This window comes from Silene latifolia, chromosome 7 (assembly GCF_048544455.1).
Source record: "Silene latifolia isolate original U9 population chromosome 7, ASM4854445v1, whole genome shotgun sequence".
Lineage (NCBI taxonomy): Eukaryota > Viridiplantae > Streptophyta > Magnoliopsida > Caryophyllales > Caryophyllaceae > Silene > Silene latifolia.
The window spans coordinates 100,944,800-100,959,521 of NC_133532.1; the positions used below are offsets into that span (position 1 = coordinate 100,944,800).

Consider the following 14,722-nt stretch of genomic DNA (forward strand, 5'->3'; position numbering starts at 1 on the left):
TCCATATAAGAGGCATGCTTGAGTTTTATAGCTTTGTCATTTAGTTGTTGGAAAGATACTCCAACATCTTATGACACAACTTTAATCTAGCTAAAGCCTACTACCTACACAATATAGCATGTGATTTTGAAAGGACCGAAATGGCTCTAATAAGAGCATTTTATACGGACCATTTGAGGAAGTGTGAGAACATTTTTTGTTAGTTGTTCATACTTTTCTTCACTTATTCTCTAAAAGATGCTTACATCTTTATCACATGCAAAACCTCCATTATTCATCTTTTTCTTTCTATCAAAACATGAGGATTTTTGATTCAAATTGTTCATAAAAGATTACTAATATTATTAGTGTAATATATGAGTATTAGTAATCAATTTTAAGGTAAACTACTAAACAAATATCTAGCAAATATTATTTAGTGGGGATAAGGGATAATCTTGGGTGCAATCAAGAGGAGTGACTTCTATACTTGAAGTATTTGGAGGATCATCCTATTACTCATCATAGCTCAAGAACAAGTGAAGGTAGGAGACCTTACTTGTGCCCATAAACCGAAATTTACAATGTAAGGGACATTGTTTTCTTATAAATCTCTTATTTTGTTATGCATGCACTAGATCTAAAGAACTAGAAATTAAAATGTTAATTTGTTCACTATTATAAGAGTCTAATAATAGGTATATAAACCTAACACTTATTTGTCCTTGAGATTAACGATTTGTTGATAGATTTGGATAACTGCTCTCTGCTCATTAAGATAGAGTAAAAGCCAATCTAATCGTATAATCGTACATCGTCCATCATATATATTAGTCGAACCAATTTAATATATTAAGGAAAATAGGAAACTACTTACATAAGAAACCTTCTTGTCGCCCAAATGACTTTTTTTTTGACAATCCGGTTAACGAGTTCTACAGTTTAATAGCACGCTTAGCTAACCTATGAGCGGTTTTATTACAAATTCTAGGAACATAAGCAAAAGAAATACAATGAAAGTTTGTCGCTAGATCAATGATTTCGTCAACGATATTCCTAGTCCAATGTTTGAGCTGAGAGTACTTCAGAACTTGAGAAAGAACTTGCAGACAATCAAAGAAAATGTTAATATGAAGGATGTTGCGAGAGAGTACCCACTTTAAGGCCTCCTTAATTGCCAAGGCTTCCGCTTGCTCAGCATTCTCAGCTCTTCCCTTGATACAGAATTCAGACACAACCTCATTATCTAACATGATACACCCACCATAACCAGCAGCAAGTTCCGTAAACCACGCAGCATCACATAAACATGAGACCGATAGCATCTTAGAGAGCCCTGAATCAAAGGAATTGATACCTCATTCTTAAGGTTAGTCAAGTCTTACTCCAAAGGTGTTTGGACATCGATGGACCCAGGCTTCCTATATACAGCAGAAAGAGCCAAGTTAAGAGTATATTGATATAATAAGATAGCACCAATAAGGGAGCTCTCTGAATTATCAAAGGCCTTTCTACACCTTACCACCCAAATAGTCCAAATAGTACACAAAAAAGAGAGATAAGCCTCTTGTTTATTATTAGCCTTAGAAAGAACAAAAAGCCAGTTGTAAACCCAAGACTGGAGGCTCAATTATCCCCTGATTGTGCCTGAATTCCTAGAAAGCTTCCAGCCCAAACTCTATTAGCAAAGGAACAATCACGGAACAGGTGATTAGGCGTTTCCGTTTCATGTGAATCACAAAGTAAACAAGTGAAAGGGCCATTAAAACCCCACTTTAAGAAGCCTTCCCCAGTGGGCAACGATTCAGTGAGAAGTTTCCAAACAAGAATGATCCAACTTTTCAGCCCTGGTAAGTTCCATAGGATTTTTTTAAAGACACACATACACGCAGCTGGAACTCTTGAAGGACCCTTTGGGGTCGCTGAAGTATTCCAGGATTTTTTTAGTGCAATCTGATAGTCTATCTTAACTGAATAATTCCCGGACGATGAAGACGACCAAAAGAAGTTGTTGCTACCTTCAGAGCATCGAATCGAAATAGCAATAATACCTTTCGCAGAAGATTCATCACAAGACGTAGACACTAGCCTATGGTCCTAACAGTTACTGTTGAATAAAAGATTTCTGATTTTTAAATTATTCAAATTAAAGGAATCGGTAAGAAGATCCAAGCATAGTGGTTTCGGAATAGTACCATTGACCCATATAGTATTCCAAACATTAAGGTCATAAGATGGAGAGATGTTCCAATCTAGAAGAGGTTTAATGATTTGGAGGCCCCAAGCAATACATTTCGATCCCCACAAGGAGTTACTTCTACCATCGTTAAAAAGCAGGTCACCATCTTGCAACTTTAAGTCATATTTAGCACCAATAGACTTACTAAGAATATAATCTGGGTGAGTAATCATTCTCCATCAAATCTTAGCTAGAAGCGTTTGGTTGAACTCCAGTGTACGTCTAATAAAAGAAGATTTCTTATGACCTGCCCACCATAAATGTGACAAGATGGCATCTAATATTTTTGTCACACTTACCGGTATTTTAAATACCGATAGAAACTAAACATAAAGGGAAGACAAGACAGAAGAAATCAAAGCCAATCTACCAGTCGACGATAAAAGAACACAGTTCCATGAAGATAATCGTTTCCTAACTTTGTAAATGATAAACTCAAAAATTTCTCTTTTACTTTTATCACACCCTGAGAGTCCCACATTAGTAGAAATACCCAAGTAAGAACCCATATTAGTGTCACACGGAATATTGAAGGTTCTCAAACATTTTCGAGCAAATGATAGACTAGAGCACGGGCTTAGAGTCCTAGAATATTTATTATCATTAATAACCTGACCCAAGGCATGACAATAATCCTTGATAACTTTGTTCAGGTTATCACAACTCTTAAAGTTACTTTCAATAAAGAACATGGAATCATCCGCGGAGAGCATATGAGAGATAGGGATATTGTTTCTGCTGACCTTATTTCCTCGCATAAGACCATCCTTTTCCATACATGGAATGTTTAAAGATAGAATTTCAGTACACAGTACAAAAATGTAAGGAGAAAGAGGATCGTCCTGACGAAGACCGCAACTCAGTTGGATACGCCTTGAGGGAACTCCATTAACCAATATTTCATAAGACACCGTCGTAATACACTTCATAATCAACTGAATAACGTTACAGGGGAATCCCATCAAAACCAGCGTACCTCTGATAAAGTTCCAGTCCAGGCGATCATAAGCTTTGCTCATGTCCGCTTTAAACGCCATCCTACCCATCCTACCATTTCAAGATGAAGAAATTTTTTGTAATATTTCATTAGTAATTAAAATATTATCACCAATATTCCTTCCGGGAACGAACGCATTTTGGAAATCTCCCACTAGTTTTCCCATGAACTTCTTCAATCGATTAGTGATACACCTTGTAATAATTTTCATTATAACATTACATAAACTGATAGGGCGGAAGTTATCAACCGTTTCAAGGGCACTATATTTAGGGATAAGAACCAAGAAAGTCTTATTCAGGAATTCTAGTGAACTATTACCATTGAGGATGGCCAACACAGTCCCAATGACATCGTGCTTAATAAAGTGCCAACATTTATGGAAGAAAATAGCAGAGGATACCATCAGGTCCAGGAGATTTTAACGGATCGAGCTGAAACACTGTCGCGCAAACCTTTTTGGGATTGAAACGGGTCTCCAAAGCATCTCTGTCATCCGGGGAAAGGAACCCCTTATTGACCATGAACAAATTTTTAACAGTAGGAAAATACTCGTCAAACGAGATCTTATTCACTCTTTCCTTAAAAAGACGAGTAGAATTGGACGGATAAACCCATAATTTTCTCACTGTAAAATTTCACTCCCCATTATCCATTCCTACTCTGCCATTAACCCAATTAAAGAAGTATTTGGAGCATGTATCTCCCTCTGTGTTCCATTTAATTTTGGCCCGTTGTTTCCAATATTTAGCCGAGACCTTAGCATACTCCACTTGACTAGCATACGAATACATTCCTCATAGTCCAGGTTCCAAGCCTCCATTCTATAAGGTCTTTTACCATTACAAGTAAGTAAGTCTGTTTCAAATACAATAGGCGCGTGATCCGAAACATGAATAGGTAGGTGAATAATGCCAGAATTCGGAAAAATATCATTCCAGTTCCACGACCCATAACCCTTATCGAGCCGTTCCAACACTATACTATGATCTTTCCTCTTGTTACACCAAGTAAATCTTGGCCCCTTAAACGGAATATCCATCAAAAAATGCTCAGCCTTCCATTTATTAAAGAATGAGGCTCCTGGAATCCTACCTTTCCTGCCACCCGATTTATCTTCTTGGTAATAAACTTGGTTAAAGTCTCCTAAAGAAGGAAAGGGTTTTTAAAAGAGCGAATCTATTGACTGAGATCATTCCAAACATCTTCCCGCTTATTAGTGACCGGTTCGCCGTAGATAAGACACAAGTACCAAAAACTTTCTTTACATTGCCAGACTTTGATGATAATGAAGTTTTGACACGCAGTATACACTCAAACTGAGCATCAGACCTAAACCCAAACCATAGGCCTCCTTTGGTTTCATGAGCATCAACACCAAAACTCCGAGTAAACCCAAAAGAACGAAAAATAGGATCAACTAAGTCTACATTACATTTTGTTTCAGCTAAGAACATAAAATCAAAATAAGTACTGGAAAGAATCGCTCTAGTCTTCGCAATCGTCGGAGCAAGAGGGTATTTAAGCCCTTTACATTCCAACAAAATCCTTTCATGAATAAGAAAACCACCACAGCAAGACAAACCAAACTCCACACCAAGCTCCTATCGATACAACCCAACGATTCAACCTAAACAGGAACCCAAGCCATCAAAGACTCGCCACATCCAGAAGAAAAAATACAATAACCACCCTTAAGTCTCACGGAAAACCGACAGTCAATAGTGACAAAGGAAAAAGGGCCGATAGGTGGGGGAAAAGGGGGGGTGCACGGGGGAGGGGGGGTCACCATATCAGTCTCACACAGCCGAGCACAAACACTTGACCAAGGAGCCTATTAACCAGACCGTAAACCCACAAGAAACTTGAAGGCAACAAAACTGACTTCAACACCACAACTAATGTCAACACACACTAATTGACAACAACCAGCAAATTAACAATGACCAGCATAGTCCCTCACCAATTCGAAACAACAAAAGGACAAAAAAAGCGACACATCACACTTAGATTGAATCATCAAAACAACCAGACCTATTCCACTCATACCGTCCCATATAACATTTTCCGTTTTAACTTTTACTGATTACTTGAAACCATTCTTCCCAGACATAAACATCACATTTACTCTATTCAAAAATTTTAATTATCTAACAAAGGACACCCATTTCACCTAACGACACCTCTCAGAACCATTGCCTTACATGTAACAGAACCAAACAGGAGGACTAACTGAGAGACAAAAGTGACATGGGAATTGGGACCGATTGGTGGGGGAAAGGGGGGAAACACCAAATCAGTCCCAAATCGTCACCTCAAGGAAAAACGACTCAACTTTCGTAGACCAACGGACTAGCTAAGATCGTCGACACAGACCAACAAGACACGAAAAGTCCATACCAGGGGTGGGGGGAATGGAGGGATCACCCCTAGGTTGCACACAGTTTTCGGTGACAGGACGAGGGATCGGAGGGATGAGAATCCGACACGGGAGGCGTTGCAATCACAGGCTGCATACTGGAGCAATCAAACGAAGCAAGCATATCAACTGGTCATAAGGTGAGACGAGAATGGAATCGCACTTCCGAACAGTGGTGAGCCGTAGACAGAGAGGGGAATCAAAGAAGGCGGATGAATCATCCGCCGGAGATGAGCTAAGAATCCGCCTCATCTGCGGCGTACGGCCGGTCAGCAGAGGAGCGCAGGTGACTGGAGGTGGCGGCTGATTGTGGTGGATCAAATTAGGTTATATTTGGACGTACGGCCGATCAGCAGAGGAGCCCAAATGACTTGATAACTTTCTTGTTGCTTATCCTTCTCCAGGGGTGGAGAGATCCTTCAGTAATTTTCAAGGTTTGATGCTGTAAAGTTTCTAGTACAATAAAATGTGTATATCACATAGTTTCTGTAATGGCCGCCTCCAATGCTGCGTGTTTTAATCAACATTTATTACAAAATTCCAAAAATTTATCGACCACACCCTGAAAAAACATCAAGCTTACACCGAAACCACATCAGAGGGGATCAAAGATTCCTCCCTTGTGCAGTAAAGATAAAGCGGTCAAAATGTGAACGATGTAATGTAAATGGTGGTAAGATTTGCATTGGTGACCTGCATAATCAATTCATAGTTGAGGATGGAAGATTTGAGTATATAAATATCACTTCATCAGAAAGAATGTCGTACAAACTGCGATTCCCTCTTAACCTATAAAAGCGACAACATTACCAAGACTTGCATAGTATAACTAATCGATCGATAAGCTACACTGTCAAACACCAACAATTTCTCAATATAGGCTGAATCATACAACTTTGATTTCTAAAACCGACGCTTCCTTTTACGACCACTGTATTTACTATCAGCGGGCACATCAACAACACCTCTTCTTCTCATCTTTTCCTTTTTGCGAAGCAGCCATTCCCGGCCTTTAGTTTTCTTATCCAGTTTCTGTTTTTTCCTTGGTCTACGTCGGTCTGACACAGAAACCTATAACAATCACAGGTGTAGCCAGAAGATCAATCTGGTGAACAATTTTAGAACGTATTGTTCCCAACCTAAAATTTATTGTCTCTATTTGACTTATCTCCATCTGACTCGGGTGGCTAGTCCAATCAACTTTGAAGAATAATTTTTCTAAATATATAGAGATAAATATAAAATTCGTCATGCTTGATTTATCAAAATAAATACCGATCAAAGTCGATATTGTTTGACCACAGAATTCAAATGGAGACAAGTAGACAACCTAACAATTATGGAATGATCAATGGAGGGAGTAATACGCAAAAGCTACACTCCCTGCATTGCAGTGGAGCTTACAGTTCGGTTTTCCTCGTCTCCGCTACTTTCATCATCCGAAGAACTACCTCCATCCTCACCTCTAGCGTTTTGAGCTGCAGTACTTAGGGACGGTGGGCCACATGTCAGGACAAGGTATTCCTTCCGACTCTTTGTACTGTCACAGTTTAAGTTGATTTCACGTTAGGTAACAGTAAAAGCAGAAGTAGCACACTAATACATTAAGGTTCTAGAGTCTAGACTCCTTGTTGTTCTCGTGGGAAAGTTAAAATTTAGGACTGATGTTTTTACGTGAGGTCATTCTCACAATTCGAGACATCCATTTTTATCTTCAAAATCTTCACATATAAGACTAAATATTATAAGTGTATAACCTTGTAAAATGTGTTGAAAAAAAAGAACAAAAAAACCCTTTTTTCGTCATGAACTAACTCATAAAGTTAACAGATTTTTCAAAAAAAATCTTATAAAAATTCGAAGTCAAACCATCATCATGAAAATCGATTAATGTCATAAATAAAAAAAAAGAAGGAAAAAGAAAGCAAGTAATAAAGACGACTAAACCAGATTACACCAATGAACTTAATTTACCTGTGAGGATAATCAACCACCACTCCTCCAGCAAAACCAGCACGCATTGCAAAACCCAGGATCAGTTCACGCTGAGCGTCGTTTTGGGGATATATTTGAAGTACTGCCCTTGCACCTCTAGAAAGGCTCCTATACAATGATCCAAAGAATGCCCTATGACATAGTACACACGAGTACATGACCATTAGTTTTAACTCGAAAAATCAAGTACATATGCTTTTTAGAAGGTGGATACTTAAGGTTTGTTTATATTTTATAATGACATGAACACAGTGACAAACAAGTACAAATGGCCAAACGGTGTACCATGGAAATCGAAGTGATATAGAATAAACTTGTATTCAAGAACCTATTGCTTTGTTTTCCCGTTTCTAGACGACACTTTCAACTCTTGTTTGTATTATTGTTTTGATTAATCTAAGTTCATTTCTACCATACAAAAGAAAACTTTATGTGCTTATAGAGTTATAGGAGGATGGATACTCAAGGTTTTACTCGAGACATAAAATGAGTAACTCCAGAAATCAAGTCACCCAAGGCACATAAAATATACTCCATAAACAAGGATGTATGCAAAGTTTTAATTATAATGACCACTAGAAGATACCAGTCATACTACAACCTACAGGCTACAAGCTATAAATCTATAATATTACTTCGACACTTTGCTTGTCGCAAGAGATTTCATATTAGGCCAAAAACAAAAAACATTTTCACAAAATAGACGTGTCGTCGCGTTTGATACTTGCAGCCGAGGAAGCAACATAGCCTACAAGGGAAGTATGCCATTGAGGCGAAAACAACATTCAGTGATTCAGCTTATCTTACTTTTTTTTGTCGTATTTTCCTTCTATCTTTATAGTTTTTCCTTGTTTTCCTCATCAACGGTCCCAAATAACAATTCCTGTTAGTCAACCCCAAATAATTTGGGGACCTAGTTTTGTTGGTGTTCTAATGTGGTAAGAGGATGATAAAGCAGCAGGCTACTATATACAAAAGCATAGGAGTAAAAGATAAACAATATAACGACTGTTTAAGTTGATGATAACATACTTGAGTCTCAATCGAGGCTCATGGCAAGACTTATCTGCATTGCATAACCACTGCATAATAGGACAAAAAAAAAAAAGAATTACAACAGAAGACCGATGTAGTAACCAAGACAATTACAAATTCGTCAAAAATTTTGAGATTCATGCTATTCTTTAGAAAAAAAAGGCACCGAATCAATATTAAGAATGAAAAAAAGACTTAACTCAAAAAAACATGCAAATCAGACAAAGGACTCAAACAGCACAAGTTTTCTCAAAAAAATAGTCCATCAATGGATTTTTCAATTATTTAGGTGAGGGTACAAACTTGGATTTGGCACAGAAGTCTTTTATTCATCGTCAATACCCAATACTCAACGACAGCAGTATTGCTTCATCATTATTGAACAGCTTCAGGAGGAAAATTTAGGAGATAAACATCAAATTAGAACAAAAACAGGTTTGATTCGTCCCTGATTCTTAAATCTGTATTTATAGTTTGTTCTATTAGGCAACAAATGCAATGATTTTCTTCCTGAAGATATAGCCATGCATGGGAAGAAAAAAAGAAATATAAACCTGGACAGCTGAGATACTAATTGCACCATCTATGACTCCAGGACGGAAACCAAGCCCCTGTAGCAAATTCAATACAGAGACCATGAGTACAGTCACTCATCAAAATCAAAAGAACATGGTTAAGACGAAATTTTTTTTCTTGCAATTCACGAAAGCTTTCTACTTACAGCCATTTCACTGACATTTTCCATTTCCTCGTCAAAGATCTATGTTACGAATGAAACTGCTCATCAACGACTCTCACAAAAATTGACATTGCATTTGGCACCTAAAACAATGTTTTATTATGCACCACAATTGACCAGGAGAAACACTAATAGTGATTGTCCGTCGAGAAGACTTTTTGCCACCCATAATGAATAATTTATGTTGATAGTATAAGAGAATAAAAAGAGTGCTCCACATAAAGATCACAACATTGAATTCTGCTATCTTCAAAAAGGTGCACAATGAAGATGGAGCCACATGGTAGCTATTTATTCAAAATGTTATACTTAAGACTTCTTAAGAGCAAGTTAGTCCTCATGCGGCATGCCCAGTCATTCGTCCCCATCTCAAAAATATTGTCCCCAGTTGACTTTGCTAGTTAGATCTTTGATCATTAACTTCGCCAAATATATAACAAGATAAAACGTAAAATTTGTAATGTTGCTTATCAAAAAGAATGTAAACTATTTTCATATATTCGTATTCATAAAAAGTGCTATGTTACTCAGACTTGGGTCTGAGAACAGGACATGAGTACTATCCTAGCGTTGGACTTGTTATGACTCAAATGAGGACATTGTATGAGGGTATGTCCTAAAATGATGTAAGGAAGGCTCAAAATCACATTAAAGTTAACACAAGGTAAAGCCTCATATGCATACTCTTTCCTCTACTTTTGTCATACAAGCCTTTCGTTATACATCACTACCCGAAGTGTCAAGTTGACAAGTGTTACCAATGACTCCAAATCCATATTCCTCAGTGTCGTGACAGGTACGATCACATGGAATGGCCCTTAAAATTGAAGTCTCAAAGTAACATAGACCAAGTGTGTATAAGTACAATCAACCAATAATAAAAAACAACTCTAACCACTTAGTCATTTTGCAAAGACTTTGTATCCACCATCCTAACAAGCGCTTTTTAAAAGTAATGCTACACAACTTGCTTTTCAAAATCAAGTTAAATAAATCACAGCCGATCCTTTCTAGAGATGTAAGGTATCATACCGGATGCTCAATTATTCCATTTTTTTTATGATAGGACTGCTCAATTTGACTCTTGGCACCACAGAATAACAATAAGAAACATGCTTCACTTAACCATCTCAAACTCTTTCCCTCATGAGAAGGAAAAAGCTTCGCCAACAATAACAATAACAAAAGTACCTGACCCATGTCAGCCAAAAATAGATCACCCTCAACTTCCCGTTCCACTGCAACATCTGGCATAAGTGAACATGGAAAAGAGAAGTCAAAATAGGAGTGAGCCTAGCAGGGGCGATTATGGAGGGGGTGCAGGGGGTTCATCTGCATCCCCAAAACCCAGAAATATTTGTTATGTTGTTTAATAAAGAATTAGTGTAAATCAGTTAGTCCAGTGGTCAGATACATGATTAGTGTGCCAGAGGTTTTGTGTTCGACTACTACTACAAGCAACTTGTACTTCTTCTTTTTTTTCATACATAATAAGTTATTATAAAATTAGCCCAATGAAAATATACTCTTTATTTTTTGCCTTATTGACCCATTAAATTGGCAATATCTTTAAATTTCATTTTAGAAGTAAAAAGATCAAATCTAGGTTATTTACATATTTTGTTTTTCAAGTTCTTTTTGTTAAAACTATTTATTAAAATATACTACCTGATTCATAAAAATTGCCTACATTTGTTAAAATAGTACTCAAAAATCTTAAAGATTGGGGACATTCCAAAGAATTGGAGGTAGTAAATAGTATCTACTTTTTTGTTACGTTTTATTATTGTCGCTTATATTGTTTTAAGGCTAGAATTTTGTTCGTGTTTAAACTTAAATTCGGCTGGCGGAGTTCTTAATCCCCCATTAACCTTATACCATATGCGTAATTGTCCAATTTTCGCACCCCCCATATTGAATTCCTAGAGCCGCCCCTGGAGCCTAGAGTTGAAAGGGCATTACAAAAACCAGTACAATTCACAAACCTAGCATAGCTTGTGAGATATCTAAGCCAATCCACTGATGACCATTCTCAGATAAAGTTTCTCCACTCAATCCTGATCCACAGCCTGCAGAGGGACAAAACTGTTTGGAGTAACTTTTCACAGATTACAGATTCATGAAACACTTTAAATAATGGAACCTACATGCAATTTCAAGTGTGATGAATTCCAAGCAAAGGGACGCCTCCCAAAATACCAGGTATTACCCTTTTTTCAAAAAAAAAATATAAAAAATTGGAAAATGTATCGAAGAGCACTAGGATTCGTGAAATGGTGACACGTGATGCATTACAAGGTTCACACACTGCAATGAATGAAATCAGGACTACAACTTTCTTCATCGTGTTTTACGTTCACTGAAGCTTTGAGGTATTGTTTTTTTTACTGTGGTATGCATAAGCTTGGATCACTGATATCGCAATTTCCAAAACTAAAGTGGGGAAATTGGAAATACATAAAATAATTCATCAATCAAGAACTGCTGGACCCTCTATAGAGAGAGCACCATTCGCCTTTTTGCTGAAGTCCTCTCTTTATCTCAGTTCCTGTCATGGCTTCTGCCTCTGAAGTCTGACGTCTGTGAGGGAAGGTGGAGAAGATTGATTTCAGGAGAGGAGGAAGTTGAAGTGAACCTTGACATAACGTCAATGAAGCTCTAACATGACGTCTATTAACACCCCTCTATGCGGCAATCATACGAAAACTATCACAAATTCACAAGAAACAACAAGAGCATATAATGAAAAATGAAGGGGGTCTGTGAGTCATTAATAGCAAGAGATGGAATGTAGCTAACTAGCTATGATAAGCAAATACACTTTGTGGATTAGATGGGTGAATCACATATATAGAAAAGGGCAAAACTGGTTTGATTAACAATCATCTGCTAATTCTAGTTGGACCTGGAGGAGGATATGCAAGGTGAAGGATAAGATGAAAGATGGGTATACCAATGGTACTTAAGGGGCAAACAAATGAACAATGGTAAGTTTACTGCTGCTGTGCGCTACAAATGGTTGAATGGGGAGCAGGCCAAGGTGATCTGCTGGCCTTTAGTTTGGAATAGGGTGAATATGCCTAAACACTCTATTATTGGCTGGTTGTATCAAAACAGACTGCTAGCTAAGGATTGGCTATTGTGGTTTGGTGTGATCAGTGATGGGCTGTGTGATAGTGTGATACGTGCAGGTGACATCAATAAAGTATCAGCCATTTATATTTTGTTTTCAAGTTCAGTTCTGTGTGCTTAGATCTGCTGAATGGCTGGTTGGTGTCAGAATACCTCCTCAGAATGCAATTGAATGGTGTATCAGGTTCAGGTGAAGATATCTTTTGAAGAAACAGGTGATTATGGCTTCATTGATTGCACTTATTTACAATATACGGAGAGCAAGGAACAAATGTAGAGTGGAATTTGTAATGCAACATCCTTGTGCCTTACTTGAGGAAGTCCAGGAAGGGGTGAAAAACAGTGCTGGTAGTATAAAAATGGAGTGTGAGACATAGAATTGATCAACAATAGGCATTAAAATGTAACAGTTAATTAATAGGCCAAACAATGATTTTATACACAAATCGTGCGATTCATTCCATTTTTGAGACCATTGAACCTTCATCTCAATTAAGACACAGGAAATGAGATTTTATTACCAATGTCAAGAAGCAATCTGGGAACTCCATCATTAGGCAAAGCAAGCAACTCCAGGGCTCTTTCAGTCAGTTTAGCCTACAAGAAAGTGTCAAATTGAGGTCAACTGGAAGAAAAAGAGTCATGGTCCCCTAAGCATCATATCCAAATATTGCCACACTCATTTAATCATTCGACATTTATGTAGTAACACCCTTCTCAAACACAACAGATCAACCCAAACAAAAAGCCCTTCTAAAGCTTCACTAAAGAGAAAGCAGAATTAATTGAATGGTCAGAAAATTTAGTAGAGCTAGATTATTGGCTGCCCAAACTAACACATACATTGACATATTTAACAATTTAAGTGCGGGTAGATATTAGCATAATAGCATAGTAGTATACAGTCTTATACTTTTGTAGATTGGCAATATGCTCCACTAATTGCCATGGTTGATCGGTTTTCAAAACTCCACTTCAGAGTTCACACCCTGTTATACTTGCATACCAGACACAATCATATAAGAAACTTTAAAGCCGCCAATTTCTGCTCTAGTCATACAAACAACAGAACGACAACTACAAGGGTAGCAGAAACTGGCCAGCAAACCTTATCTCCACAAACATCAATTCAATATTTAAACATTTACAAAATACTTATAATTCCCAATCTTGGACTCCTCAAAGCTGTCTTCAAGAAGTGACCAATTCCTCATAAAATTCCACCAGGAAATAAGTAGGAATACATCAATCCCAATCTCATAGCAGCAATCCTTAATTCCCTGTTATAAATTGAGAACCTAAAACCAACTTCTTTCAGACTCGTCACCAAATTCCCAGTTCCTCAAAAATTCACATTTTTATCTAAACTACACCAGCACTGCATCAAACATTCGAACCAATATGGGCGATAATTAATGTTCTCTCTCATAACTTTAACATTGTTGCATTCCTCAGGTTCCAATTCGACACTTTTGGTTAACATCAAATATGCAAATCTAAGCTACAAGTTTTCTCTAAACAACACAAACCAATCTTCAAACTTTAAAATTAAGATTTTTCAATTTCTTAAAGCATCATCGAATGAATAATCCCTCAAAATTCATATTTTTTTATATAACATTAACAACAAACATCAAACATAAAAAATGAATAGAAAGGACAGCAGAAAAAAGGGGATGAGAGGAAAAGGGTAAACCTGAATGTCGATAATACGAGAAGAAGAAGTGTATTTGCGAGCTTCAGATTCATCGTAGAATATTTCAGGAGGAGCTAACAGCTCTGGTCTCGCCGCCATTCTTAAGGGTTTAAGCTTTTGCCTTCAATTCTTAATAAAGGCCACAAGGGTAAAGGGTTACTATTGTTACAGTATTGTGCGGCAAACGACTACCATACTACCAACTTACCAAGAACAACCCGTTATTTGGGTCGGAACGAACTACGGGCTTATACCATTTGGTCTAGACTCTAGACCGAATTCATTTAGAGGCGATCGACACTTAGTCCTCATTTATGTCCTTGGCTCGATTTGGTCCAAGGCTAGACCGAATGAACCAATTTAATGTTTTTCAACGCTCAATGTTAGTGATTACTTCCTCCCATCCGCATAAAGATTCTGATTCTTTATCACACTTTGTCGATTAGCCGTCGTGTTTTGTAACGCGCATATCTTTAATTCACATTATTTAA

At 37.5% G+C, this 14,722-nt stretch overlaps 1 protein-coding gene across 3 annotated transcripts; it reads right to left on the reverse strand.

Moving 5' to 3' along the window:
- Positions 1–6,346: 6,346 nt before the first annotated feature.
- LOC141592408 (18S rRNA (guanine-N(7))-methyltransferase RID2-like) lies at positions 6,347–14,426 on the reverse strand. Of its 3 annotated transcripts, none has more exons than XM_074413060.1 (9): positions 14,232–14,426; positions 13,057–13,132; positions 11,389–11,472; positions 10,595–10,650; positions 9,219–9,275; positions 8,662–8,711; positions 7,609–7,761; positions 7,039–7,174; positions 6,347–6,705 (listed from the first exon to the last, which is right to left on the reverse strand). In XM_074413060.1, exons 1-9 carry the CDS (start codon positions 14,328–14,330, stop codon positions 6,538–6,540), a joined length of 879 nt encoding a protein of 292 aa, XP_074269161.1. In that variant the 5' UTR covers positions 14,331–14,426; the 3' UTR covers positions 6,347–6,537. The 3 variants fall into 3 exon arrangements, with proteins under 3 accessions (XP_074269161.1, XP_074269163.1, XP_074269162.1); XM_074413062.1 differs by having other exon boundaries at positions 6,965–7,174; positions 14,232–14,417; XM_074413061.1 differs by having other exon boundaries at positions 6,620–6,705; positions 7,002–7,174; positions 14,232–14,417.
- Positions 14,427–14,722: the final 296 nt, after the last annotated feature.

Bases quoted from the DNA above. Each gene is read 5' to 3' on its own strand.
- LOC141592408 (XM_074413060.1), bottom strand. From the start codon at position 14,330: ATGGCGGCGAGACCAGAGCTGTTAGCTCCTCCTGAAATATTCTACGAT. The intron at 10,651-11,388 runs GTTTGTGAATTG...CACTTATGCCAG, and splicing joins TATCTCACAAGCTATGCTAG to ATGTTGCAGTGGAACGGGAA. The intron at 8,712-9,218 runs GTTTATATTTCT...CCTATTATGCAG, and splicing joins TTAGTATCTCAGCTGTCCAG to TGGTTATGCAATGCAGATAA.